The 26,855-nt window shown below is 40.9% G+C and overlaps 1 protein-coding gene and 1 long non-coding RNA gene across 5 annotated transcripts in view; one reads left to right on the top strand and one right to left on the bottom strand.

Annotated features, from left to right (window-relative positions):
* The window catches only part of RASGRF2 (Ras protein specific guanine nucleotide releasing factor 2), a 241,081-nt gene extending 227,145 nt beyond the window's left edge, over positions 1 to 13,936 (bottom strand). For 2 of the 4 annotated variants that reach the window (XM_045497075.1, XM_045497083.1), the window contains exon 1: positions 12,948 to 13,799. In XM_045497075.1, the coding sequence (XP_045353031.1) occupies positions 12,948 to 13,235 (288 nt within the window). In that variant the 5' untranslated portion in view covers positions 13,236 to 13,799. Of the gene's footprint in view, positions 1 to 12,947 lie in introns of all 4 variants that reach the window. The other 2 variants (XM_045497080.1, XM_045497084.1) reach the window with 2 other exon arrangements.
* Positions 13,524 to 20,748, top strand: LOC123607612. Its single transcript, XR_006716806.1, has 2 exons — positions 13,524 to 13,635; positions 17,593 to 20,748. It is a non-coding gene; the product is annotated as an uncharacterized LOC123607612 (long non-coding RNA).
* The last annotated feature ends 6,107 nt before the right edge of the window (positions 20,749 to 26,855 follow it).

The raw sequence follows: 26,855 nt of genomic DNA, 5'->3' as shown, positions 1-26,855 counted from the left end.
CTCTCCAAAGGAAAATAATATCATGCAGAGCCTTCAATTATTTCTTTGATTTTTCATACACAATGCCCAAAATTCAAACAAAATTACAAGGCATGCAGACAACTATTAGCTTATTGCTGATTCCCTGTCCATACTTACCCACAGAGGCCTTGTAACTTTCCAACCTGAAATTCTCATTTTAGGATGAATCAACTTGGACTCAAGAGCAAACAAGACAAGGGCCCAAACCTTGCTCATCAAATGGAAAGGTATGTTCAAGAGTGTAGCTAGTCTGGCCTCAGGAGCAAGTATCCCTCTGTGGAGAAGTTGATCTGTTCTGCTACCTAAAGCAAAGCCATTGACTCAAGGGGGACTTCAATACACAAAAGATTCCCTAAATGTCTGGGCCTGGTTCATTGATGGTTTGGCTAAGCTGAAACCCAGTGGTATTCACTGGGTGTTGTGGCTATTCAGCCTCAGTGCCAGCTATGCAGAAGCAAAAGAAGATGTAGTTACTCTGGTCAGAGGGTAGGACTCATGCTTTTGGGCTGTTGCCATTGGTTAGTTGTTTGGTCTACCACTTGGAAAACTGCAGACAGGAAAATTAAAGAGACCCTTCTTTGGAAACATGAACCTAGGAACAAACCAAGTCTGCTGACTGAACTGTCTGGAGCACTCATGTAGATGCCCATAGGAAGGGCTGTGAACCTACTGGAATCAAGTAGGCTGATTCATCAAGGCTGACGGAGCCTGACTCTGTTTCTAAGGCAGAGGCTACCACTGCAGGGCAGATGTGTGACTCCTGCCGCAAGCTGACCTGTTTGTCTCACAATGGAAGAGGCCATGTCACAGGGGTGTTACCTCCTCTCACTCCTGGCAGGTTGGCTACATTAGACCTCTGAACCCCTCTCAGGGTGCTAAGTGCTGCCTCACCATTGTTCATAATTTTCAGGTTACTGATTAGCTGCTTCCAGCCACACCATTGTGGCCCTTAAAATGAATCTGTGTAGTCAACAATGGATTGATTGTCCACCTCTCTCTTCCTTATTCCCTCCCATTCATATGCTTTAGTAAGGCAGTTTGATCTCTGAAAGTAGGTATTCCAAGAAAGAGAAGAGACCATTCTTTCTTGGCAACTTCCTGGGGAATGATGAGAATAAAAGTAGAAAGAGTTATAGGGCATTATATTTTTATGTTTTGAAAACTGAGGATTCCATCTTGAGCACCGTGGATATGATATATTTTTTTTCACTACAGCACCTCCAGGCCAGCCTGGTTGATACATACTCCAAGAGGCAGCTGAGCTGAAAGGGGCATCAGGGACTCAAGCTTAACTCTGGTTAAGTTTGATAAAGGGGCCCTCCCTTAACCCTCTTGGACCTGACCCTTACACATGAAAGGTATAGGTGTAGTAGGGGAGGAATTATTTCGGACCTCAAAAAGTATATGGAAGACAGAACATTATGATTTTTTGTCTTTTAGAATTACCTCTTCAGCCTTCCTCCAAAGGGAAAACACCCTGGCATGGCAATTTGAAACTGCTGCAAGCACATTCGATTTTACTTACTACAGCATCATTTGTGATCCACTTGATTGCACTGACCACAGAGCACCAGGGGAGGGCCCCGGCTCCTGCCCCTTCCACACAAAGCACTTCCAGATATTGTCCCTACCCCCATTCATATCATGGGCAGACAAATGCCATAAATAAAAGGCAACTTATACTACATTAAATTTTTAAACTTCTCTTCATCAAAAGACACCTTTAAGAGAGTAGAAAGGCAAGCCAGGGTAAAAAGACATTTGCACTATATATAATTAACAAAGGAATCATGTCCTCAAATATATTAGAATGAACAATATGAAATTATGATATTCAAGAATTTTAATGTACAAAAATGGCAGTTCATATAGTTTAAATTAATATTTAAAACTCCTACAGATCAGTAAAATAACTCATAAAAATGGGCAAAAGATTGAACAAGCACTTCAAAGCAGAGAAAAATCAAATGGTCAATAAATAATAGAAAAGGTGTTCAACCTCATTATCAGAGAAATGAAAATGAAAACCAAAAGGAGATACTACTACAGACCCATTAGAATGCTTAAATCTAAAAGATCGATAATACCAGGGGTTAGAAAGGATGTAGAGCAACTGGAATTCTTCTGCACTGCTGGTGGGAACATCAACCAATATAAAACTATTTCAGAAAATTGGCTAAAATTACTGAAGCCAAATGTATGTGTGTCCTATGAACCAACAATTTCATTCCCAAGTATATACCCAACAGAAATGCATATGTGTATGTGCACCAAAAGACCTGTACAGTAATTTCTGTATCCTTTGTATTTAAAATAGCTTCAAAGTGGGAACAATCCAAATGTCCATCAACACGAGATAAAGAAAGTTATACAGACAGTCCCCAACTTGGAATGGTTTGACTTATGATTTTTTTGACTTTTTGATGGTACAAAAGGAATACACATTCAGTAGAAACCACACTTTGAATTCCGAATTTTGATCTTTTCCTGGGCTACTGGTATGCAGTGTGGTCCTCTCTCATGATGCTTGCTGGTGGCAATGAGCCACAATTCCCAGTCAGCCACGCACATGGTCATGAGTGATAACAACTGATGCACTAATAACCATTCTGCATTCATGCACCCATTCTGTTTATTGCTTGCAGTACAGTATTTATCATTTACATGAGATATTCAACACTTTATATAGAATAAGCTTTGTGATAGATGATTTGCCCAACTGTAGGTTAATATAAGTGTTCTGAGCACATTTAAGGTACGTTAGGCTAAGCTATGTTTGGTAGGTTAGGTATATTAAAAGCATTTCTGACTTATGATATGTTTAACTTACAGTGGTTTATTAGGACATAACCCTACTGTAAGTCAAGGAAGATCTTGTATGTTCATCCAGTAGAATACTACAAGAAATGAAAACAAATGGACCACAACATCCAACAACACAGATCAAGCTCACAAAGATGACATTGAGGGAAAGAAGCCTGGCGCAAAGGAGTACTTACTGCATGAGTCCATGATGAAGTTCAAAAACAGGCAAAAGCAATCCCTAATGTTATTAGTAAGGATGGTGGCTTTCTATGTCTAGGAGTAGTGAAGAGGAACAGACATGAGGTTAGTTTCTGGAGGGCTGATCATGTTAATAGTTTGATCTGGGTGCTGCTTACACACAGTCACGTTGCACAGATGCATCAACTGGCATCCTTATAATTCGTGCATTTTTCTCTACATTTGCTATACTTTAAAAAAAGTTTATATTTAATTTATTATTAAAGGAAAAATATTCAAATAATTTTTGAATATTAAAATATTAAAAAGTAAGGGAAAATTATGAACATGATCCCTAAACAATACAGGAGGTCAATCAAGACCAGAGGACAGAAATTATATTATTGGAAAGATCATATTGATACGGTGAGGGTATAAAACTGCTAGTGAAGGAAGAGAATGTGGCTCATAACGAATTAGTATTAGTTTGATGAAGATAGCATTAACTAGCTTGATGAGTACACTAGACATGTCAATAATGATGTCTATCACACCCACCAAACTTTCCATAAAACTAACTCACCCACGACCCCTCTAGTTTAACAGCCAACCCATGGACTGGTCAGAGATCAGTCTAGTCCCCAAATACGAGCTGAGCCAATCAGCCCCAATCACGAGCTGAGCTTCGTGAGAAGCAGCATTAAGGATGCCACAGGAGGAAGCACTCATTCTTGCTCTAAACAAGATTCTTCGAGTACACAGCTCTTAAGAGTTTGGAAAAAGGACTTCAATAAAGCAAAGAAGAACCCTCAGTAAGAGAATCCCCTATGATTTAATATCCCCTAGAGTGAAGTCAAATCATGAAAATATTTTTACACTATGATCACAGCTAAACAACTGATTTCAAATTTCTTTTCTTTTGGATTTAACATACTGGAATTTATTTAAAAGCTAATTCCACCACCTTTACGTCTTCACAACTATTGTCTTAAGTTTTTTCCTTTATAATGATATCAAAGAAGCAAAAAGATGAGGACCATTATAACAACACACATTAAAACAGAAACACGTTACATCCTCTTTCCAAGATCATTCTTTTGAGAGCCACATTTAGCATAATATTCAGTGCCAAACAAGGTTTATGCAAAAAAGAAAAAAAATCCTTATTTATAAGTTAAATAATACAATGTGTAGAGCTTGCTTTAAAATAGTCTGGGGGGGGCACCTGGGTGGCGCAGTCGGTTAAGCGTCCGACTTCAGCCAGGTCACGATCTCGCGGTCCGTGAGTTCGAGCCCCGCGTCAGGCTCTGGGCTGATGGCTCAGAGTCTGGAGACTGTTTCCGATTCTGTGTCTCCCTCTCTCTCTGCCCCTCCCCCATTCATGCTCTGTCTCTCTCTGTCCCAAAAATAAATAAACATTGAAAAAAAAAATTTAAAATAGTCTAGGGGGAGAAAAAGAAGCATGTGTGGAGGGAAACAAAGATCACAAGAAAGCAGAAAGCTGGAGATTACTGAAGCTGGGTGATAGATATATTAGCATTCCCTGAACTATTCTATTTTGTGTTAAATTTAAAACATTTCTAAAGAGGAAGGAAAGAAAAAACTTCCTAAATGACCAAAGTAATGAAAACAAAAAGTGGGATGCCTGGGTGGCTCAGTTGAATAAAAGTCCGACTCTTGATTTCAGCTCAGGTCATGATCTCACAGTTTCATGGGATTGAGCCCCAAATCAGGCTCTGCGTGCTGACCGCACGGAACCTGCTTGAGATTCTCTGTCTCCCTCTCTCTCTGCCCCTCCCTCACTCATACTCTCTCTGTCTCTCTCCAAATAAATAAATAAACTTTAAAAAAAATAAAAAATAAAATAAAGTAGAAAGCCAACAAGGAATTACATTAGAAAGAATTTAATGGAAACACCAGCTGACAAATGTGTAGACTATTCACATGCCATGTTAAGAGCCTGGTGTGGACTACTGCCTGACAACAACCTGATGACGTAGGTACTGTCATGATGCTCGTCTTCAGGCAGGGACCAGGCTTAGAAAGAGACATTGCTCAAGATCACATATAGGTGAGTAGCTAAGTTGAGACAGAAACCCTGGCAATTTCACTCCTGAACCGAGCCATACACAATACTACCATCGGACTTGGAAACTGATAAACCTAAAGTTAAAAGAAAGCAAATTCCTATCAGATGTGAACAGCCTCCTATACCTACACATCATTGACATGGTCTCGGCATGGCTTCCGTGAGGAATTCGGATGCTACTTTCATGATGAGCCGTAGACCAGGTTACCACCTCCACATTCCTACATTGCTATTCCCAGGAAACCTTTTAGCTTTCCAATCTTCCCTCTATTGGACAGCACTAACCCCTCTGTTTACATTAGTCACACAAATGGCACGGGCTCATAAATACAGCTCAGGAAATGAATCAGGCATTGTCTAAATTAAATCAGACCAATGACAAAACATTTCAGGAATCTGAAAAGAATGCAAAGTACCAGCAACCAGAGTCCCTTGGACTCCTGCTGTTTGTATCATCATGGGTCTCATGCAATGTCACATTGGGGAGTATGGGAAGAGCTAATAAAAGAAACTGTGGCCTACATTTAAGAAAAATACAGCACTAAAGGATCGATAAATTTTATTTTGAAGCATAGCTGTTTTAATGTCATTTTATCTGTCTGTGTCTTCTCAGATCTTCCGAGAATTCTAACTTTCATTAACTGACTCTACTCTGATGCTGTAAAGTAGACTTTTATAGGACTCCCCAACTTTCTCATGTCTTTCTTTATAGTTCAAAAAGAAAACAAATACGATTGAAATAAACACTGATCAACTCAAACTTGTGTGTGTGTGTGTGTGTGTGTGTGTGTGTGTGTGTGTGCCTTTTCCTTAAAAGTATATCTGGGGCATTTGGCATTACTGTGAGGAGTTTTAGGAAAAATGATTTGCGTCTTTATTTATCCTTGAATCATAAGTTTTTCACTTTCAAATGTCCCCTCTCAGCAGGTAAAGACAGTTTTGCTACTATTCTTCCTTTCTGATCTTCTACTCTTAATTAACTTCTGCTTGTGGCTCCTTTTCTGTCCACCTCTTCATTCTTTGAAGCTGTGAGACAATAAACTCCAGATACTGAGGTAAAAAGTCCTGCAACGTTTCTTTGGGGGCTCACCTAAGATATCAATGTCTTCTAACTAAGCCGTCGCATATGCAAGAAAAATAAGACGTCCAAGAAAATTTTGCTAGCCCAGATGTTCCAAACACCTCCCCATTATATCGGACCTCTGGATTGACCTTAGAATCTGCTGTGACTGCCCCCTTCAGCAGGAAGCAATTAAGATCAGTCCTTGTCCCAATTCCTAATGGCAGTGAGAGTCACATGTTCGGCGGGGGGGGGGGGGGGGGGGGGGGGGGGGGGGGGGGGGGGAGGGGTGTGGTGGAGAATATGATAGGAAAAGACAGGATTTAGTAGGCAGAAAGGAAAAGGTCAGGACCTGAGGTCTCTGGATGGGGAAAGCACGTACTTTGGAAGAATGCCGGGAGCATCTGACCATAGCAAACCCCCTCGGGCTTAAGGTTCCTCTTAAGAATGTAACGGACACCACCTACTCCCCCTCAGGTTCCCTTCAGGAATTTGACAAAAGTCTTACCATGTATGACCCACAAGGAACATTTGGCCACAGACCACCCCTATTAAACCCCTAGGGTCAACCAAAACCCTAACAAAGTCCCTGGTCTGTAGTCAGCGAGCATTCACTTTTGAATGCCTCCTCTCTGTAAAGAGAGCTTTCATACCATTCTTCCTTTCTGATCTTATACTCTTAATAAACTTTTGCCTGCTGCTCAAAAAAAAAAAATTAATTTTTTCAAGTGCCAGTAAAAGGGAAAAGTGAGAATAGGTGCTTTCTGCACCTCTGGTCCACCTACTGATACCAATGTTTTCTCAAAGAAAAAAAGAAAAAAGAAAGAAAATTCTGCTACTGTTTTTTTCTAAACAGACACACCATCATGTTTGGCAGAAAAGCTAAAATATACGCTTTGGGCAGAAAAGCTAAAATATACGCTTTGGTGGAGCCAAAATCATGTATTTATAACTTCACAATCGGTTCATATTTGAAAATTATACCAACTGAAGTATAACAAATAATTTTGGAATAATGGTAAATTTTAGAATAATGACCAAATATTATAAAATAAACAAATGTTTGCAACAGTACTATATTGATACCTAACAAGTATCATTTTCTAGTTTCACTTAAAATATTAACTAATATTTTACTATACACAGTCTTAAATTAAGGTAAGCTTATTTCAAAGAGGAATTCATATAGTGATTAATGAAACAGAATATATAGTCCTGAAAAATAAAACTCCTTAACTTGTAGACAGATTGAATTTACAATTCACATCCTAAAATGTTAATGATATAAATAAAAATCTGTAAACTCCAAAATATGTAACTGCATAACAAATGTTTCATATTTAATGATAGAAGATAACAAACCCAATAAACACACACACACAAGTACATATATGCCTTTCTTATAATACAAATGAACAAGCATGAAAACACAAAGCTAGTTTAAAAGTGTAAAAATTGGGACTTAAGATCTAGTAAGTAAAGCCAAACTGTCAACCTGTCTTCTTTCATTACAAAATAATCTTAAGGACTAGGTTTTCCTATTCTACAAAATTAAAATTACATTGGCCAAAGCATGCATATTTACTGAAAAATATGGACAAAATCACCTTAAACATATCTGCATTAAACACACAGCAATATCAATTGTTTTAACCAACTATTAACATTTGCTTGCTAAAACCAGAAACGTGGTTATTACACATGCTCTACAATTTATCATCACCCAGTGAAAGGAAAATATCTCTATTTTTTAATTCCCAAATAAATCAAATTATGTCACAATAATATAAATAGTAAGGTTTAGTGTAACCAAAATTAAAATAACGACATGTTGCTAATCCATAGAATTTTTCTTCATTTAAGTTTAAATGAAAGAATGATTACAAAGTTTAAGCAACAAATCATTTCTCCTCCTTAAATTACGCTTTAAAACTTTTTATAACATTTAGTAAATATTTTTATCCCATTTCCCTTCATTTATGTTCAAGAAGCAAAGGTCGAAAAGAAAATATTGAGCTGGTTATTATGCATCAATTAAACAACATGAACTAGACCTAAAATCCACCATCCACACTCCCCACCCTCCACAAGTATTTCAGGGCTTGCATACAGCTCTGCCTAATTCCATAAAACGATTAAAATCCTCTGCTTGTGGTCAAGTTAGGAAGGCTAAAATGACTGGTTAGTAATGAGGTGACAGGGGAAATCACATAACGTTTAATCCCTTTAAAATTAAATCAACATGTTTAATTCAGCACAAATATGACAAGTATCTACTACTTTAAACCTCCAGAACTACGGAGATCTTTTAGACCAACAACAACTGACATCAGGGTGAATGGAACACTTAACATTACCAGGAAAATAAGAATAAATACCGCTTTGCTCCTATATGTCTTGCCTGCTAATAAGCAAGACACATACAGTTACTTAGATGGACCAGACTAACCGGATATGCACTTTCACTTAAGTGCAAATATTTTTACAGATCCCCTATTGAAGGAAATGAATGCCATGCAAAATTGTTTGTTTAAAATTTAAAATTGTTTGTTTAAACATAAATCTCATTTTTCTTTGAAAATGCAATGGTCTGCAATTCTATTTCTCAAGAATCACAACTGCCCTTTAGTTTTTAAAGGGAAATAAGAATAAACAAAACAGTGATTCACATACTACAATCCCAACCCCCATCCCACTCAGATTTTAAATTTCTTGAAGCTCAATCTATTTAAAAAGCTTCCTTACTAAGGCACTCCTCCAGATGATTCAGTCTTCATACCTGGAGCTGGACTTGGATCATCTCTATATCCCAAAAATGCTGTAAGTCTCAGTGTTAGCATAGGTAAAAATGAATAAAACATTACCAATCTCCAAGAGCTGAAGTGAGGTTCAAATGAGATGTGATAATGGAGACTTACACAGAGCCTGGCACGTAGAAGGTACTTACACTAAACCCAAATTCCCATTCCCCTTGAACGCCTTTACCTAGAACGAAAAGTTTTTCATTTTACATAAATGGAGATTTTTTTTTTTTAAGGAAATAAGTACCACCAACACACATTTGCAAGAAAAGGAACACTATTTGCAATTTTTTTTTTTTTTTTGGCTGAATTCATCTTAATTATATCACCATAACTAAAAGTACCTAAAAAGTAGCCACTATGGAGGGGCGCCTGGGTGGCTTAGTCGGTTGGGTGTCATGACTCAGGTCATGATCTCGTGGTCACGATCTCGTGGTTCTTGGTTCAAGCCCTGCAAAGGGCTCTGTGGTGACAGCTCAGAGCCTGGAACTTGCTTTGGGTTCTGTGTCTCCCTCTCTCTCTTTACCCCTCCCCTGCTGCTCATCCTATGTCTCTACCTCTCTCCCTCTATTTCTCAAAAATAAATAAACATAAAACAAAAAAAAAGTAGCCACTAAGGAAACTTGATATGAGAGTTTTGCAATCAATCTCCTAAGAACCTACCAAAGTGAAATCTTTGGGACACTCCTGAAAAAAATGGAGCAAGGCAAATATTCCTTCAACATAGGCACATTTGTAAAGTGAAAAACACCTTTCTTTTTTCTTCTTAACTGGAAGCAGTTTAAAAAAAAAAAACACTTTAACAGTGTAAACCTTAATTTTTTCTTTCATCAACCAACTTCCTTTGAATTATTTAGAAGCAAACCAGTAAGTGTTTTCTTCTTATGACTTACCTTAAAACACAATTAAAAAGAATTTAAGAATCATTTGAAGGATAAGTACCATTTAAACTGACAAGAATGATTATAGGCATTTTATAGCAAAAACTGCATTAACTATAGTAACTGTCAATGACATTACATCGCCCTCCAATGTAAATAAGAATGTCTCTGTTCTAGCGATGATGTTGGTTTGCACATCTGCTGACCTATTAGAATGTCCACTTTGATCACGTGCTTGTCCTTAGCTTCTCAGATTTAGTATTTATTACTGAGAATGGTAATCTTTAAATCTTATGAAATAGTCTGTCACATCCTCTACACAGCAAAAGCTCACACTGCTGTTACAACATTAGAAACAGGAGATACCATTATTGAAGGGCAACTTGAAATCTTCTTAGCCCAACTCTTAATTTCTAAGTATTAAGAAACAGATTTCATTCACAGAAAGAAACAAAAACACAGAGGAACTGTTAAGAAATTTGCATACGGAGGTCACAGCAACATGGTGGAGGAAAACCACTCTGCCTCCCTAAATCTCATTTCAAGCCCTGATCTTCAACTATGTTTATGGGTTTGACAGAGACATTTATTCGGAAAGCTCCAGAAGGATATTTGGAGATGCAAACCTTAAGACAGTCCCTGTTCAGTGCCTCAACTTCGCCAGTTTCAAGTCTAGGTGCTTGAGAAGATGGGAGCGCACAGCAACATAAATTAACTGAAAGGGAACCCAGTGCATAAACTGTAAGCTTAAGGTAGAAGGTTTCTTTTTGTTTCCTATCTTTGCAATTTCTTCTTAATTCTTTAAGCACACCCAGACAGGCAGTATTACAGAAAAGCATCAACCTGCTAAACTAACCTAAGTCAGGCAAGCATGGCTAACAGAAGACACAATTTGACAAATTTCCCAATCCAACTCCTGTGTACCTCAGGTGTTTTCACATGGACCAAAGGTTCTCATTTCTATCCTCTTAAAGATGTACAGAATGAGTGAGAAATACTCATAACTTGTATGACAACAGAATTTTTTTTTTACTAGGATGACTTGCTCAGGATTTCCATTAGAAAGTGGCATAAAAGTCAAACTATTTGGAGATTACCTTTATTTATTAAAGTGTGGTATAAAGAAAACTGTCCAGAAGAGGACAGTACAGATATTTTCCAAGTAGAAAAATATTGGTTTTCATATAACGTTAACTGGTCAGCCAGCCAGACAAGTTCCAACAAGTAACATCTTACCACCCCCAACTCAAAAAAAGAAAAAAGTAGTGGCTAGCTCATGATATTAGTATAAATACAAAGAGAAAACCTAATTTGGAATTAAGTCAATGATATATTCAGGGTATTTTCTTTCACACATAATAACATTTAAGAATCTAGGGTAGCTCAGTCGGTTAGGCGTCCAACATTGGCTCAGGTCATGATCTCGAAGTTCCTGGGTGCAAGCCCCCTGTGGGGCTCTGTGCTGACAGTTTAAGGCCTGGAGCCTGCTTTAGATTCTATGTCTCCCTTTCTCTCTCTTCCCCTCCCCCACTCATGCTCTGTGTGTGTGTGCCTCTCTCTCTCTCTCTCTCTCTCTCTCTCAAAAATAAATAAACATTAAAAAAAAAAGAAAAAGATCCTATTAGTTATGGCTCCGGTGGGGCCTTGGAACACATACCTTTTTTTAAAAAAAATCTCACCAACAGAAAAAAAATAGATACTGAAACAAATCTGTTTCCTCAAAACCCTCTTCCTTCTCTTAATTTAAATTAAAAAATGTAGAGCTTGAAACTTCAACTTATATTTCCAGTATCTACATCTACAAAATAGGAAATCAGTTTTTCAAAAAACCCTCACCATGTCCCCAAAAACCAAAGAGGATATTTTTCAAATTTCAGATTTATATGCACTATAACGTTTAACCAAATAAGTCTGTTAATGATTTATAGTGAAACCGAAGTGGGAAAAAAAAAAAAAAAAAAAAAAAAAAAACACAACTCCTGGTTAATCTAGTTTGAACTCCTCTTAATTTTACACATTGTTTTATAAGCCCCAGGGGTTATGCAGGCATCTTATTCATCATCCCATCGCTAGCGCCTCCCACAGCCACTCTCTTGCCGGAGAAGCTGTTTGGTCTAACTTGCTGGGAAAATTCAGCTGCGAAACATTTTTATGCAACAGCGAAAACAATCGGCCTCTTTTTTTCAAGGTGGAGATCTAGAAGCGAAGTGAGAACGTTTGAGACCATAAAATTAGTCTGCTCTAACTTTAATAACCAAATGGTGATTGAAAAAAATATATATAAATTTCGCATTTGCAGGAATGGGGGGGGGGGGAGGGCAGGAGGTACTAAACCTAGAGGGGCTTTTGTCCTCACCGAGTGCGAACATAGCAAAACTAATAAAATTATGACCCGGAATAAAAAGGTCACATTTATTTTCAAAGCATTCATTTAAAAGTACAGAGAAGCATTCTTTAAAAATGCCCACATGTTTAAACGTAGCAGGAATGTGGCTAGCAAATACTAATCCTGAGGGAAATGGATTCACATTTACCTTCATAATTAGACCCAGCAGGTCAAATGTTAGCAAGGTAAACGGACATAAACCACAAAAACAGATTGAAAACGGCCAACAGAAAGTTCCTGTCCTTTCCTGGGAGCCCCCGTTTCTTCCTTACACAACCAGCCATCAAACATGTGCAGGCAAAAAAAAAAAAAAAAAAAAAAACAGACCTACACGCACCAGCCGGGTAAGGGAGAAACCAAACTTTCCCAAATAAGTTAGTTCCGTCTTGCCAATCTAAATCCAACAGGTGTCAACCCACGTCACCACAGAAAATCCTTCCGAACAAGGTCTAGCGAAGCAACGGATGGTTCGCAATGAAAAGAGCCGACCTCTTTCAGGGTCGCGAAAGAAACAAAGCGGGGCCTCAGTACAGATTACAAGGAGGTGGGGGAGAAAGGGGGATGGAGATGGGGAGGCGCGTGCAGATGTCCTGCCCCCGACACTGCAGGGGAACCTAGGATCTCGGAGCACGGTTCCCGCGTTCTGTCGAGCCCTAGACCTCGAGGGTTGGAACAGGGAGTTCCACGGCGGGAGGGAGGGAGACAGAGGAAGAAGGGCGGATGGTACCTGCTTGTCCAGCGCGTCCCGGGCGCCGGCCGGCCCGACCCCGGCCCTGGGCGGCGCGGGCGTCCGCTCGCAGCTGCAGCCCTCCAGGAGATACATGCCCGCCGGGCGGCCGCTCTGCTCGCCCTCGAAGTAGAAGAGCACATTCTGGTAGAGAGCGAACCACTTCTCGTGCCAGCGGCTCGCCTCGGCTGCCTTCTTGCTCAGGAAGCCGCGCTTGGTGCCCTCCTTTCGGGCCAGGAAGGCCAGGTACAGGGCGTGCCCCTCGTTGTAGCGCACGCTCTTCTGCATGGTGAGGGCGCGGGGGGCTCACCGCTGCCTCGAAGCCATCTCTCGGCCAACTCGCCCCAGGGCGCGCCCGCTCCGGTCCGGGCTGGCGAAGGGCGCCCCCTTGCCTGACGCCGAGCGCAGGGCACCCCGCCGCCCTTCGAGGCGTGGCGCCTCGCGGATCCGAGGGGCTCCCAGCTGCGGCCAGGGCACGTTCTCGACCGCGACCGCCGCCCTCCTGGCCGAGCGAAGCCCGGGGAGCCCCCGACGCCCGCGCGGAAAAGTGGCTCCGAGAGGGCGCCCGGACCCGTCTCCGCTTCGCCCGAAGTTGCGGGAGCCGGAGCCCCGCGGCGGTCTGGGGCGGCGCGACGCGCGGCAGCCCGAGAAGGACTGTCCTCGGGCAACTGGCTCCGGGAAACAGAAGGTAAAACGTCACGTGGGAGATCAGCTGTAATCGGCTTGGAGACCGATTTAAAGGGCAAAGTCGGCGCGGCGGCGGTGACGGCGGCGCAGCCCGCTCGCCCAGGCGCGCGCAGTGCCTCCCTCGCCGGGCTGGCCGGCTGCTGCCTCTGTTTCCGCGCCGCGATGGGGCGGAAAGCCGGGAGGTGCAGGCGCGCGGCGGCAGCACTCACCCGCTCACACGCGCGCCCGCACGCCCAGACGAATATATACACTCACATGCACACAACACACTGACACAACGTGCAGGTCGAAACACAACGCTCGCGTTTTCACAATTACACCCTCACACGACGTTCACAGTCATACAAACAAGAATACACATACACACAAATACACAGTCGCAAACTCAGTCACACTCCTACACACACAATGCTTCCACAGAAAATTATGCAATCATATAAAAACAAATACAACCACAATGAGCACTTCACACAAAAATACAAACTTGCTTGTATGCAATTACACACTTACCCGGGCAACTACATACGTGCACACACTTATACACTCACTCAAACACACGCATTTACCACACAAACCAACCATATACTTATATACACACTCGCCCAAACTCACACACAAAATGGACATATACACATATATACACTCAACATACACACACTCATAGCATTACACATAAATACACATGCGCAACTTATTTATACTCATACATTCACATTAATACACACACATATCATCATACACAAATATAGGTAGCAGACAAACTCAAACACATTCACTCAAAAAAAACATACGCAAACATACTCATACACAAACACTCAGAAGCATACAAATATACATTCGTGCAAATTCACACTTTCACAAACACATTCACACAAACTCATAACTCACCTGCACATCCATACACTCACACTCAGCCATCCATGCATTTCCATAGCGTAGGTGGAGTCACAGGGTGGCTTTACATAACGGACAACCTTGACGTTTCCTCTTGTACTTGCATTGTTGTATTTAAAACCGGAGGAGAAGGTTAATGAGGGCAACCCCCTGTTCCTAGATGCTGTTGGTCCCTTCTCAATGCATGTGGTTTCTCAGGATTAAGATGAAAGAAACTAAATTTTAAGCAGAGTTTTCAACCAGAAAAAAATACCCAAACAAGGGAGACTTGCTGAGCCCTGCCAGAATGTCTCCAGAAGTCATGCTGTTTTAGATTCACTAGATACCCTAGCTAGGACTGGAATGCATTTGATTAACAAATCTCACAAGTACGACCAGACAACCGAGACCCCTATTATAAAATGTAAGTGGAAAAGAAATAATGTGCCCAGCAGCTGCAGAAGAAAGCTAGCGAAAGCCCCAGGGAGTGCCAGTATTTGATTCTACTATATATACTTTTTATTCCCATTAGTCACTTATCATAAAAATAGTTTGCCATGAAGTGTTTATTGTTAAAAAATTTTTTTAATGAAATAAAATCCTTTTCCGGACCATGAATCTGCAACAATACACCTGTCTTGTGCCACAAGTTGTGTGTTCATAAATTGATGGCCCAGGGGTTCTGCCTGTTCCATAAGTGCTGTTTTTGCAGAATATTTTAACTCTGCCTCACTGAGCAGCTGAGTGTTTTTTCCATTTTCCCTAAAAACAAAAACAAAACACTTTCACTATTAAAAATTATACAATAGAGAAATTGCCATTTGAATTTACAGTGTGAGAGCAGTGGTCAATTTCTCTTTGCACATTTTTAAATGTCTTAGGAACAGTGCTGTACTAATTTGGGTTTCACCCAGCTGGGATCTTGCATTGTTCTTTAGAGCAGATATAGTACAGAAACAATAAATAAACGTGGACATTTATTCTAGGTGAGGAGGAGATGGCAATTGCCTCAGGAGGCCTTTTATTTCCTTCTCTGTGGTCCAGTCCCAGGTCTGAGAATCATGAATTGATACCTGTGTAGCTGATGGGCTCCATTGTTGAGTGGAAACCATTAGTGTGTGAACTCAGTACAAAAACAATTTTGCAATGAGTATTCAAACCTTCTAGCCACTTGTGGTTTTTCTCCAGATGTGAAACACTCTTTCCCTAATAAACAATGTCTCTGGTGTGGAGGCTAATTTCAGTACTAACTGATCTTTTCTTTCTACTCAAATGTCCTTTGGATTTGAACCACACGAAGTATTCACCTCAGCCTCTTGTCTGTCATCACTTCCTACCCTGTAAGATGTTGTAGCTGTCATGGCCCCCCTGACAGTGACAGAAGGGAGCTCTGGCTTCCTCTGAAATTTGGCTCCGTGATCTTTGTTGGTTTTAATTATGGAAATTCACTGTGAGAAAGATTGATTGATTGATCACCTGTTTATGTCCTCAAACTTAGGTGATGTAGAAGATACAGAGAAAAGACAGTGCTCTCGTCCTGGTGTGCTCAGTCTATTAGGAATAGGAATTAATGTTTAGATGTTTCTCACTTGCCTATCTGCTTCTTCAAGACAGGGCTATAATCCCAGAAGCACCCAGTAGGAGAGCATATATGCACCTGGCACACAAGTCATTATTACAAAAAGTTATTACAGTAACTATTTCCTAAATTAATATACTATTTGGTCACTGAATTGTTAGAGGGCACACACATTTGCAAATATTAGATCATTTTGCAAGACTGAATGGAAACAACCAGAAATCCCAGGACAATCTAGAGAAGAAGTATCCTGTGGGGTCTGATGGGCATTGGTGGGCCTTTAGCCTCCTTCATTCATAAGGAAACTGCTTCCCTGGAATGGTGCCATCTTGAAACACAAAGGGTCAGGAGGTTATGTAAATGAGGATGCTTTTTCCCCAGCTGATCAAACAGGTTGGCTAAAGGGACTATGTTCCAAGTGGGTGGGAGCAAAGCTCTTCTGTGAATTCATTGTTTTTCCCTCTTGCATTTTATGGACTCTTTCCCCGAAAAGGTCAGTTTAAGTTGATTTTCGAGGGCAATAAAGCATTTCTCACTGATAACAGTGAAAGGGTCTTTTTTTTTTTCCTTTTCTAGGCAAGGTATAAGAAAAAAATTAGCAATTAACTGCCATATCTGGAATAAGTTCCCTTCCTCTATTATTTGTAGAGGGAGAAGTTATCCAGATAATTTGACAAAAAAAAAGGGAAAGAGGGAGGACAATTTTTATCTGATGTCCAAAAACTATTCAGTTTGGGAGGCAGGGAGCTGATTGCCACAAATGTAGAATGTATTCTATAGCTTTTCAAAATCCCTAAATCATACATGTGATGACACTCCAGGAGAGGGCCCTGGGAGCAAACTACCATTCAGAGATTAGGAAGAGGAGGAGGACAACAGGAAAAAAAAAAAGTGAACAAACAGCAGGCAGGGAGGGAGGGCCTGGAGAGTGTGGTGTCCCAGAAGCCAGGTGAAGAAAGTATTTGAGGAAAGAGCAAGTGAGCTTGTCAAGTTCCCACAACTGGTGGTATAAGCCCTTGAGTCCACATCGTGTCATTGTTACTGCCTGTCCAAATGGTCACACAATGAAGCTAAATGACTGCTTAGGCAAGGAATCCCTTTATCCTGCTGAACTGCACAAAAGCCCCTGAGCAAATTTCTTGGTGGCTCTGTAACATCATTCTAGACGTGCTATAGTTGCAGATGGTGTAGGCGCAAGCTGTATACCTTGGGGGCAGAAGTAGAAAAGGAGTAGGGGAGGCTGTGGGAGTGATGTGAAGACCATACCAATTTTCTGCCTCCTAGGAGTTAGAGACTTGGATTCTCTTTAGGCGCAGAAACTGTTCCTTCAAGAGAACTCCTGGAATAGGTGCCCTTAGTTCAGAAATATAAAGCAAATACCTTTTCACTCTGGGAGAACACTGAAAGGATCTGAATGCAAGTATTTTGGCTCAGAAGCCCGGTATTTTTTCGTAATACACATTATTGTGGGCATAACTACTCTGACATCTCTTTTTCTTCTGCCAGAAACTGGCTAGATGTATAGATGAAAGCACTAGTCCTTCTTCCTAGCATGGAGAAGACTTCCTAACGTGGAGAAGACTTCCTAGCATGGAAAAGACCCTTAGGTTTTGGCCTAAGGGATGATGAGCAAGGAGCTGAAGGGCACCTCCTTGTAGGTCTGGTCATGATCATCTCTGCTCTTTCTCCTTATACTTCGTAAGAGTAAAGACCACATGTTGAAGTCAGCAGAGCTACAAGACAGAAGGAGCCAAGGTCCTGGAGTCATTGGCTGGCTGAGTGCCAGGGGGAGTATAACCCAAGTGATGATATAACATAAGCAAAACATAAACTTTTGTGGTGTTAAATCCCTGAGATACTGGGTTTCTTATTACATTTCCTAGTGTTAATTTCCTGACTGTTACACTTCTCCATGGATTTAAACTGCACACTATACTACAAACTGTTCTTTGTACTTTTTAAAACCAGGCTTATTGTGATTATGATTGACTTACAATTAACTGCACAGATTTAAAGAATACTACTTGATAAGTCTTGACATATTTGTATACCCATGAACTATGGCCACAGTCAATATAGCAAACATCTCTATCTCCCTTTGGAGTCTCCTCATTCCTCTTTGAAATCCCTCCCCTCTTATTTCTCCTTGCCCTCCTACCCCCATACAACCACTCGTCCATTTTGTCACTGTGAGTCAGTTTGCTTTCCCAGAAGCCTATATAAATGTACTGATGTACTCTTTTTATCTAGCATCTTTCACTTCGCATAATGATTTTGGATTCATCTATTTTGATGAGTGTTATCAATAGCTTGTTCCTTTTCATTGCTGAATAGTATTTTAATAATAGCACTGTCTGAGTGGATAAACAGTGGGTAAACACATTTGTTTATCCATTTTTCTGTAGATGAACATCTGGGTTGTCTTTTGGATTAATCCAAGGACATTTTTTCTCTTGTGTTTTCTTTTAGAATTTTTCTGGTGTTAGCTCTTACATTTAGCCCTATCCATTTACACTATCCTAATCCAATGGTATAGGGTATGAGTTGTAGTTCATATTTTTGCTATGGATATGGCTATCCAACTGTTCTAGCACCATTTCTTAAAAAAAAATTATTCTTTCCCTATGGAATTGCCTTGGCATCCTTGTTAAAAATCAATTGGCTATACATATGTGAGTCTATTTCTGGACTCTATCCTGTTCCATTGATGTATTGCTTTATATATATATATACAAATCTACATTGATGTATATCTTTACACCAAACTCACACTGTTTAGATTATTTTAACTTTCTAAAAACTTAAAATCAAGTCATTTAGGATTTTCACCTTGTTTCTTAATTTTCAAAATTGTTTTGATTATTCTAAATCTTTTGTAATTCTTTGTAAATTTTAGATTCGGCTTATACATTTCTACAAAAAAAAGTCTTGCTGGAATTACATGGGAATTGGGTTGAATCTGTAGGCCACGTTGGGATGAACTGTTATCTAACAATGTTGAGCCCTCCAATCCATGAACTTGGTATATATCTCCTTTTGTTTAGGTCTTCTTTAATTTCTCTCAGCAGTGTTTTGTTAGTTTTCAGCGCATGGGCCTTGCACAACTCATATAATTTATCTCTAAGTATTTCATATTATTTAATGCAATGGTGTCTTATCTCAGGCTGCTCTAACAAAATACCATAAACTGAGTGGTTTATCAACAAACAAAAAAGTTTATTTCTCACAGTTGTGGAAGCTAAAAGTCCAATGTCATGGTGTCAGCATGGTTGGGTGAAAGCCTTCTCCCCAATTCCAGTTGACTGACTTCTCGTATCCTCACATTGCACAGAGAGAGAGCACTCCAGCTCTGGTCCCTTTATCACCTTATCAGTACACAAATCTCACTCATGAGAGTTCTACCTCCACAACCTAATAACCTCCCAAAGGCCCCACCTCCAAATACCATCCCATTGGAGGTTAAATTTCAACACATGAATTCTGGGGAGACACAAGCATTCAGTGCACAACAAATAATAAATCACATTCTAATTTATTTTCTGGTTGTTCAATGATAGTTATATAGAAATAAAATTGATTTTCATACACTGTTTTTTTTTTTTTTTTTTTTTTTTTTTTTTAGTAATCTCTGCATCCAATGTGGGGCTCAAACTCATGACCCTGAGATCAAGAGTCACATGTCTTCTGACTGAGCCAGCCAGGAGCCCCAATATACTGATCTTATATCCTACAACCTTGCTATATTCACTTATAAGGTTTTGTCACCTTTTCACAGTTTAGGATTTTCTACAGAGACAATGCTGTCTGTTAATAAACATAGTTTGATTTTTTCCCTTTTATATCAGTATGTCTTTAATTTCCATTTCTTGTCTTTTGCCCTGGCTAGGGCCTCTAAAAGAAAATGTTAAATAGATGTAGTGAAAGTGCACATCCTTGATGGTTCCTGAGCTTGGAAATAATTCAGTCTTTTCACCATTAAGTATGATTTTAGCTGTAGATTTTTAATAGATGCCCTTAATCAGGCTGAAGAAGTTTCCAGTGATTCCTGGTTTGCTGCGAGTTTGGTTTGTTTTTTTTTTAGAAAACCATGTTCGAATGCAGAATTTTGACAGATGCTTTTTCTGATATTCATAGGGTTTTTCTTTTTTAGTTGTTCAATTTGGTGAAGAAATAGTTGATTTTTAAATTTTTAAATAGACATTAAAACACCTCCTTGCATTCCTGGCATAAACTCTACTTCATTGTGATGTATTATCTGCTATTTATCCCATTCAGTGTATTTTTTAAATCTCAAACACTGTATATTTCATCTCTAAAGTTTGATTTGGGTCTTTTTGTCTTCCGTTTTCCTCTTCATCATTCTCATGCTTTCTTCTACCTCTTGAGCATATGGGGTATGTTTATAATAGCTGTTTTAATGTCCTGCTCTACTAATTTTGTCATTTATGTCATTTCTGGCTCTGCTCTTACTGCTTGCATAGTCTCCTTCCTCTGAGCCACTTTTGCCTGCTACTCTGCTATTTTTGGTTAGATGCCAGATATTGTGAATTTTACCTTTTGAGTTCTATTGGTCTTGTTTGTTTGTGTATTATAATATATCCCTTTAAGTATTTTTTACTTTGTTCTGGAACCCAGTTAAGTAAATTGAAAATGTCTGATCCATGTGAGACTTGCTTTTAAGCTTTTTTAGGTAGGCCCAGAACAGCTTTTAGTGTAGGTTAATATGGCCTACCCATCTGAGCACTCTACTTCATACCCCATGAGTTAGGAGACCTTTCCATTCTGACTTCTAAGAAGTGGTGTAAGCTCTGGGGATTTTTCCTCCTGCTTCTTTCTGGAGGTTCTTTTTCTGACCTTAGTCCATATTCTCTCATGTATGAACTAGTCAGGACACAGCTGAATACTGGAGGGGAACCTTCTGCAGATTCAGAGCTCTCTCTTTAAGCAACTGTCTCCCGCCTAGCAGTCTGTCCAGTGTATTCTAGCCGCTGCTTTTCTGAACTGTCAATCTTGTCTCTTCAAGTCATTGAGACCAGCAGGCTTCCTCTGGGTTCTCACTCGCAGTGCTGTAGCCTGGCTACTCTCTAGGCTGCAAGGTGAGGCACTTGTAGGGCTCATCTCGTTTGCTTCCTTCACTTAAGGATCACAGTCCTTTACTGTCAATTGTCCCATGTCTGCAAACGACTGTTTTGTATATTTTGTCCTATGTTTTAGTTGTTTAAGGTAAGAAGTTGAAGTTCTGTCTTTGCTCTTGAGAAGTTAATTGACAGTTGCTCAGAGATGAGGAAGAGTTCATGTTACTGGGATTTCTACAAAGGAAACTTTTTTTTTTTTGTAGGAACTTTAGCCCTCATGTAGAAGTGACTGAAAAGGAGCTGTACCAAGCTCAGCCGGCACTCACCGCGGCTTGGAGTATTGATGTCCTACCTACCCGAGGTGTGCTATTTTACACTGAAGACCACAGATAGCTCATGTTGACTTTAAGTCCCAGTAGAGTCTTAAAGCAAGCCCTTGGGGCAGGACAGGGTTTTTTCCACAAATAAGAGCAAATCTACCTTCCATAGAATCACCCTGAGAGGAGGTTGATGTCATAAGAAATGACAGCCAGAGAGGGAAAACTTGGATTGAAAGGAAAGAGAAACTCCTTCTGTACCAGGGAACTCCTGAGTTAGTCTCCAGGTTAACATCTGCATTCTCTGTCTTCTGCTCCCTCTCCCCCGCCCACCTCCAGTTCTCTGTTGTTCTGAGGAAAGCTACAGAAAGATCTATCCCATGCTTGTAATCGACTGGCGAAGGTGAGCTTGCCCCTGCCAACCTCCATTCCCACTGGCCAGAATTGCAAGAAGGTGGTTTCAGCTTCACAGGGATAACAGACCAAAGGCCTGGGCTGGTAACCCAATGAGGAGGCTGGAGGAAGACACCATGTGCAGACCTCTGTGTGAACTCTCAGAGTGGCCTCCTAGCAATAATAAGGAAACATTTTAAGGAGGGGAAGTTTCTACAGTAAACCAGATGGGGACAGGGAAGAATGATAGGTAGTCTAATTATTAATGGACATGTTCCTTACTTACCATCTCTGACTGTTGGTGCCTAGATATACTCACACGCACACACACATACACACACACACACACACACACACACACACACACAGCTAGGTAAACTGGCCCAGGTATCATTGGGAGTGCACAGGGATATCCTTTGGGTTGACTGAAATCAAAATGCCTTCCCCAATACACAGAACACACACACAGGGACACTCAGGTATGCAAGATCAAAGGTTTTCAATCTTATCTGCATATTGGGATCATGTAGGAGCTTTTAAAAAAGACCAGAGATAGTGCCCACCCCCAGAAATTCTAATTCAAATTAGCCTGGGGTATAGCCCAGATATCTGCATTTTCAAAAGTGCCCAAGTAGTTCTAATGGCTGGCTAGGGCTAAGAAGTCCTGGTCTGTGCCTTTGAAGCACATCTCCCTGAGCTGCACAAAACCATTCATCTCATGTGGGCCCCACATATTAGAACAGCTTGCCGTGTTCCTCTTAATTTTCTCTCCTCTCTGGCCAGGGTCCACTGCAGGTTGCCTATAACCACTGCTGTGCTCACACTCCTCACCCTCTCTTTTCCTATTCGTCTTCTCTACCCCTTCTATTGGGTTATTTCACCCATACCCACAGCTCTGTGGGCCAAAAAGCTAACCTCACACAGCCATGGACAGCCCATCAAAGAGGCACTTTCCTTCTGGGCATCGACCTCCACATGCAGAGAGCTGCTCTCCATGTGGCTGGCAGCCTGGCCCACCACAGCACACCGCCTGTGAGACTCAGAGCCTCACCTCTGCCCTGCGACTTGTCTTCATAGGGTGACCACCTTGTCCCAGTTTGCCCAGGACTCTCCTGGGTTTAGCATTGGAAATCCTCCATCCTGGGAAACCCCAAAGTGCCCAAGAAATGGGATACTTGATATCCCTAACCCTGGTGTCTGTGCCTGACTTCTTTGTTCCCAAGGCTGTTTTCAAGCCCATTTAAAGTTCAAGTCCATCTGAATACATGAGGGTAGAAATGACAATTACCGGATGACCTAAGGCTTACCATGCTGGAGGTTATCATCAAATCCTTATGCAGTTAAATTTCCATAGTTTATTTTAAATGGCAAAATTGTCATAGTCTGAAGCAGTAAATGTGTCAGTCAAAAACACATATAGAGGAGCATATGCTTGCCTGAGGCAAATAAAATGAGATTCTGGAACTGCTACTCAGCTCTCAAGTAGTATGAGAAGATAATTTTAAAATGTGGATTATTATTTTTTGCCCAGGATTTGGTAAAAGTTTTGAAAAAATATACAAAGAATAACAATGTGTGTGTACTTTATATTTGAAAAAGACATCAGTCACCACCACTAGCAAAACACGCGCTCTGGGTTGATCCACCAGAGATGGACTTTGGTGCTCCAGCCCTGGTAGGGGCTAAGAAAAAACATCTGAACCGGAAAATGCTGTGAGGGACAGAGTGACGCTCACCAGTTCAACACAAAATCCAGAAGTGGCAGTGCACACGGGCAGGGTAGGCCTCTGAGGGACACTAAGCAAGAGAAATTCCACCATCAGTGAGTGAGTCATCACTTTATCATTACTGTGCCCCTGTGTACTTTGTAAAAATGCAAATACTCCTACTAAGGGTATACATCTTTCTATGAATGGATTTATTAGCTCGTATTCCTTTTTTTTAATGTTTATTTATTTTTGAGAGAGAGAGAGAATGCACATGAGCAGGGGAGGGGCAGAGAGAGAGGGAGACAGGATCCAAATTGGGCTCTGTGCTGACAATAAAGAGCCTGATGGGGGGCTCGAACTCAAGAATCTTGAGATCATGACGTGAGCCTAAGTCAGATGCCTAACTGAATGAGCCATGCAGGTGCCCCTTGTATTCCTTTTTTTTTTTTTTTTTTTTTTTTAAGCATGGAGCCCAATGCTGGGCTTGAACTCATGACCCTGATATCAAGACCTGAGCTGAAATCAAGAGTGAGCCACCCAGGTGCCCCTAAGCTTATATTCCTTCTTTTTTTTTTTTTTTTTAATTTTTTTTTTTTAACGTTTATTTTTGAGACAGAGAGAAACAGAGCATGAACGGGGGGAGGGGCAGAGAGAGGGAGACACAGAATCTGAAACAGGCTCCAGGCTCTGAGCAGTCAGCACAGAGCCCGACGTGGGGCTCGAACTCACAGACTGTGAGATCATGACCTGAGCCAAAGCCGGCCGCTCAACCAACTGAGCCACCCAGGCGCCCCTATATTCCTTCTTAATAAGAGAAACTGCAGCATGAAAGCCCTGGATCAAAAGGAGTAACAACTGGAGAGGGGGAGGGGAAAAAGAGGTGGAGTGCAGTATTAAATTCTAGTACTCACCTACCCTACCCCTGGGTCTGGTCCCTGCCCTCACCTAGAAAGCCCCACCATCTGACAACTCTGGGAAATCCAATCTTTTCTGCAGAGGTAGTGACTACACCCCACCTGTACCCTGAGCCTGGGACCCTTCAACCTCCTCTGAAGTCCTAGTGGCAATTACGATTAGTAAGACATATTTGACTACCAATTTTGTATTCCAAGAAACCCCTCTTGAAATAGGACTTAACTTTTTTGTGGTCAATAAACTTTCATATACTTATATTTTATCTTACTAGTCAGATTGCGACCTTTTTTTTTTTTACATTTATTATTTTTGAGAGATAGAGAGGGACAGAGCACTAGTTGGGGAGGGGTAGAGAGAGAGGGAGACACAGAATCCAAAGCAGGCTCCAGCCTCTGAGCCATCAGCACAGAGCCTGACGCAAGGCTCGAACTCACAAACCATGAGATCATGACCTGAGCCGAAGTCAGCCGCTTAGCTGACTGAGCCACCAAGGCGCGCCTAAGATTGCGACCTTTCTGAAGAGCGATCCTAACTGACTGATCCATTTCCCTGTAAGGTGTTGCAAAGGGCCTGGCCCAGGCAGACAGTGTTTGATAACTTTTAGACACATGGATTCTGGCAAAAAAGAAATAAAACAAACACAAACCCAAACAAACCCAACTTGTATTCAGGTTCAAAACTTAAATCCCACAACTCTGTCACTTGCTGCCTGTGACCCAAAGGAATTACTCAACTGCTCAGAATCATAGGACTTTCTTGAAAGGGTAAAGATAACTTACACTTACATTGGCACACTAAGCGCACTAGGCATGTTGGCTGTAATTAATCATATCTTTTCATTCTCGTTTTTTTTTTTTTTTAAGTTTATTTATTTTTGAGAAGAAGACAGAGCGTGCGCAGAGGAGGGGCAGAGAGAAAGGGAGACACAGAATCCCAAGCAGACTCCAGGCCATAAGCTGTCAGCACAGAGCCGGACGAGAGGCTCGAACCCACAAACTGTGAGATCATGACCTGAGCCGAAGTCGGACGCTTAACTGACTGAGCCACCAGAGGCCCCCTCATCCTTGTATTTAACTCTAGAGCACTGTGGACATTGCAGGGGAGGAGCCTTGCTAGGGAAAGTTTCCAGGGAAAGCAGAGGTGGCTGGAATGAATCCATGTTCACACCTCTACTGCAGATTCCAGGCCCTATATTGAGCAATATTATAAGTCTGACCCCGCCTATCATCTCTCAGAATTTATATAGGAATTCAATTGTCCAAATAATATTAGAAGCTGTAGAGTTTGGCTTACTTTAGGTTTTTTTGTTTTTTGGTTTTTTGGGTTTTTTTTCCCCCCTAAGCTTAGGTGTGGCTTACCTGTAGCAGCATGAAAATTAAAAGGCCCTTTCAGCAGAGGAGAAAGGTCACCACTGAAGCCATTTTTAAAAACGATCGATAGGGGCGCCTGGGTGGCTCAGTAGGTTAAGCGTCCGACTTCAGCCAGGTCACGATCTTGCGGTCCGTGAGTTCGAGCCCCGCGTCAGGCTCTGGGTTGATGGCTCAGAGCCTGGAGCCTGTTTCCGATTCTGTGTCTCCCTCTCTCTCTGCCCTTCCCCCGTTCATGCTCTGTCTCTCTCTGTCCCAAAAATAAATAAACGTTGAAAAAAAACAAAAAAAACAAACAAACAAAAAAAACGATCGATAAACATAATCCTGTTGTTAGCAGAGACCAAAACATATGTAATTTGAACTGAAGAAGACAAGACTGGATGAAACACCTCAGTAAAGGTATGGGGAGCAAAGAGCAAGGTAGAAAAGCTCCCCAACAAATGTTATCGGAGCGAGGGAAAGCATAATGGAGCTTCCTAACACTCAAAAGAATAGTATGTCTGAAGCAGTATTATTTTATATAAATGCTGGACCTGGTCATGACACTGTTAAACATAATATCAGTCTCAGACTCTAAAGTCGAATTGATCAGGGTTCAAACTGTGGTCCTGCCATTTATCAAAAATAAGAATTTAGGCAACTCTATGAGCTGGCATCCCAGAATCCAGTGGAAATGCGTTCATTGATCTCCACATCTAAAAATGGGGATGCTAGATGATCATAATAATAATGACACTGATTTCAGGGAATTGTTGTAAAGAGTAATATTTGTGCACTTTTAGCACAGTGTTAGGTACATAGTATATATTCATTTTTTAGCTATTATTGCTCTGTCTACCCCCATAATACTTCTACCGCATTATTTTAAGGCCACAATCCCCTGGTCCTAGCCAAAATGCCAAGAAATCAGCAGAAGTCTCAATTATTTAACAGCCTCTTTTTCTTTGATCAATCTTCAGCTATTGCTGCCCTCGTTTTTTTTTTTTTTTT

This window comes from Leopardus geoffroyi, chromosome A1, assembly GCF_018350155.1.
Source record: "Leopardus geoffroyi isolate Oge1 chromosome A1, O.geoffroyi_Oge1_pat1.0, whole genome shotgun sequence".
NCBI classification, from domain to species: Eukaryota; Metazoa; Chordata; class Mammalia; order Carnivora; family Felidae; genus Leopardus; species Leopardus geoffroyi.
This window is presented reverse-complemented; position numbering and strand designations above follow the sequence as displayed.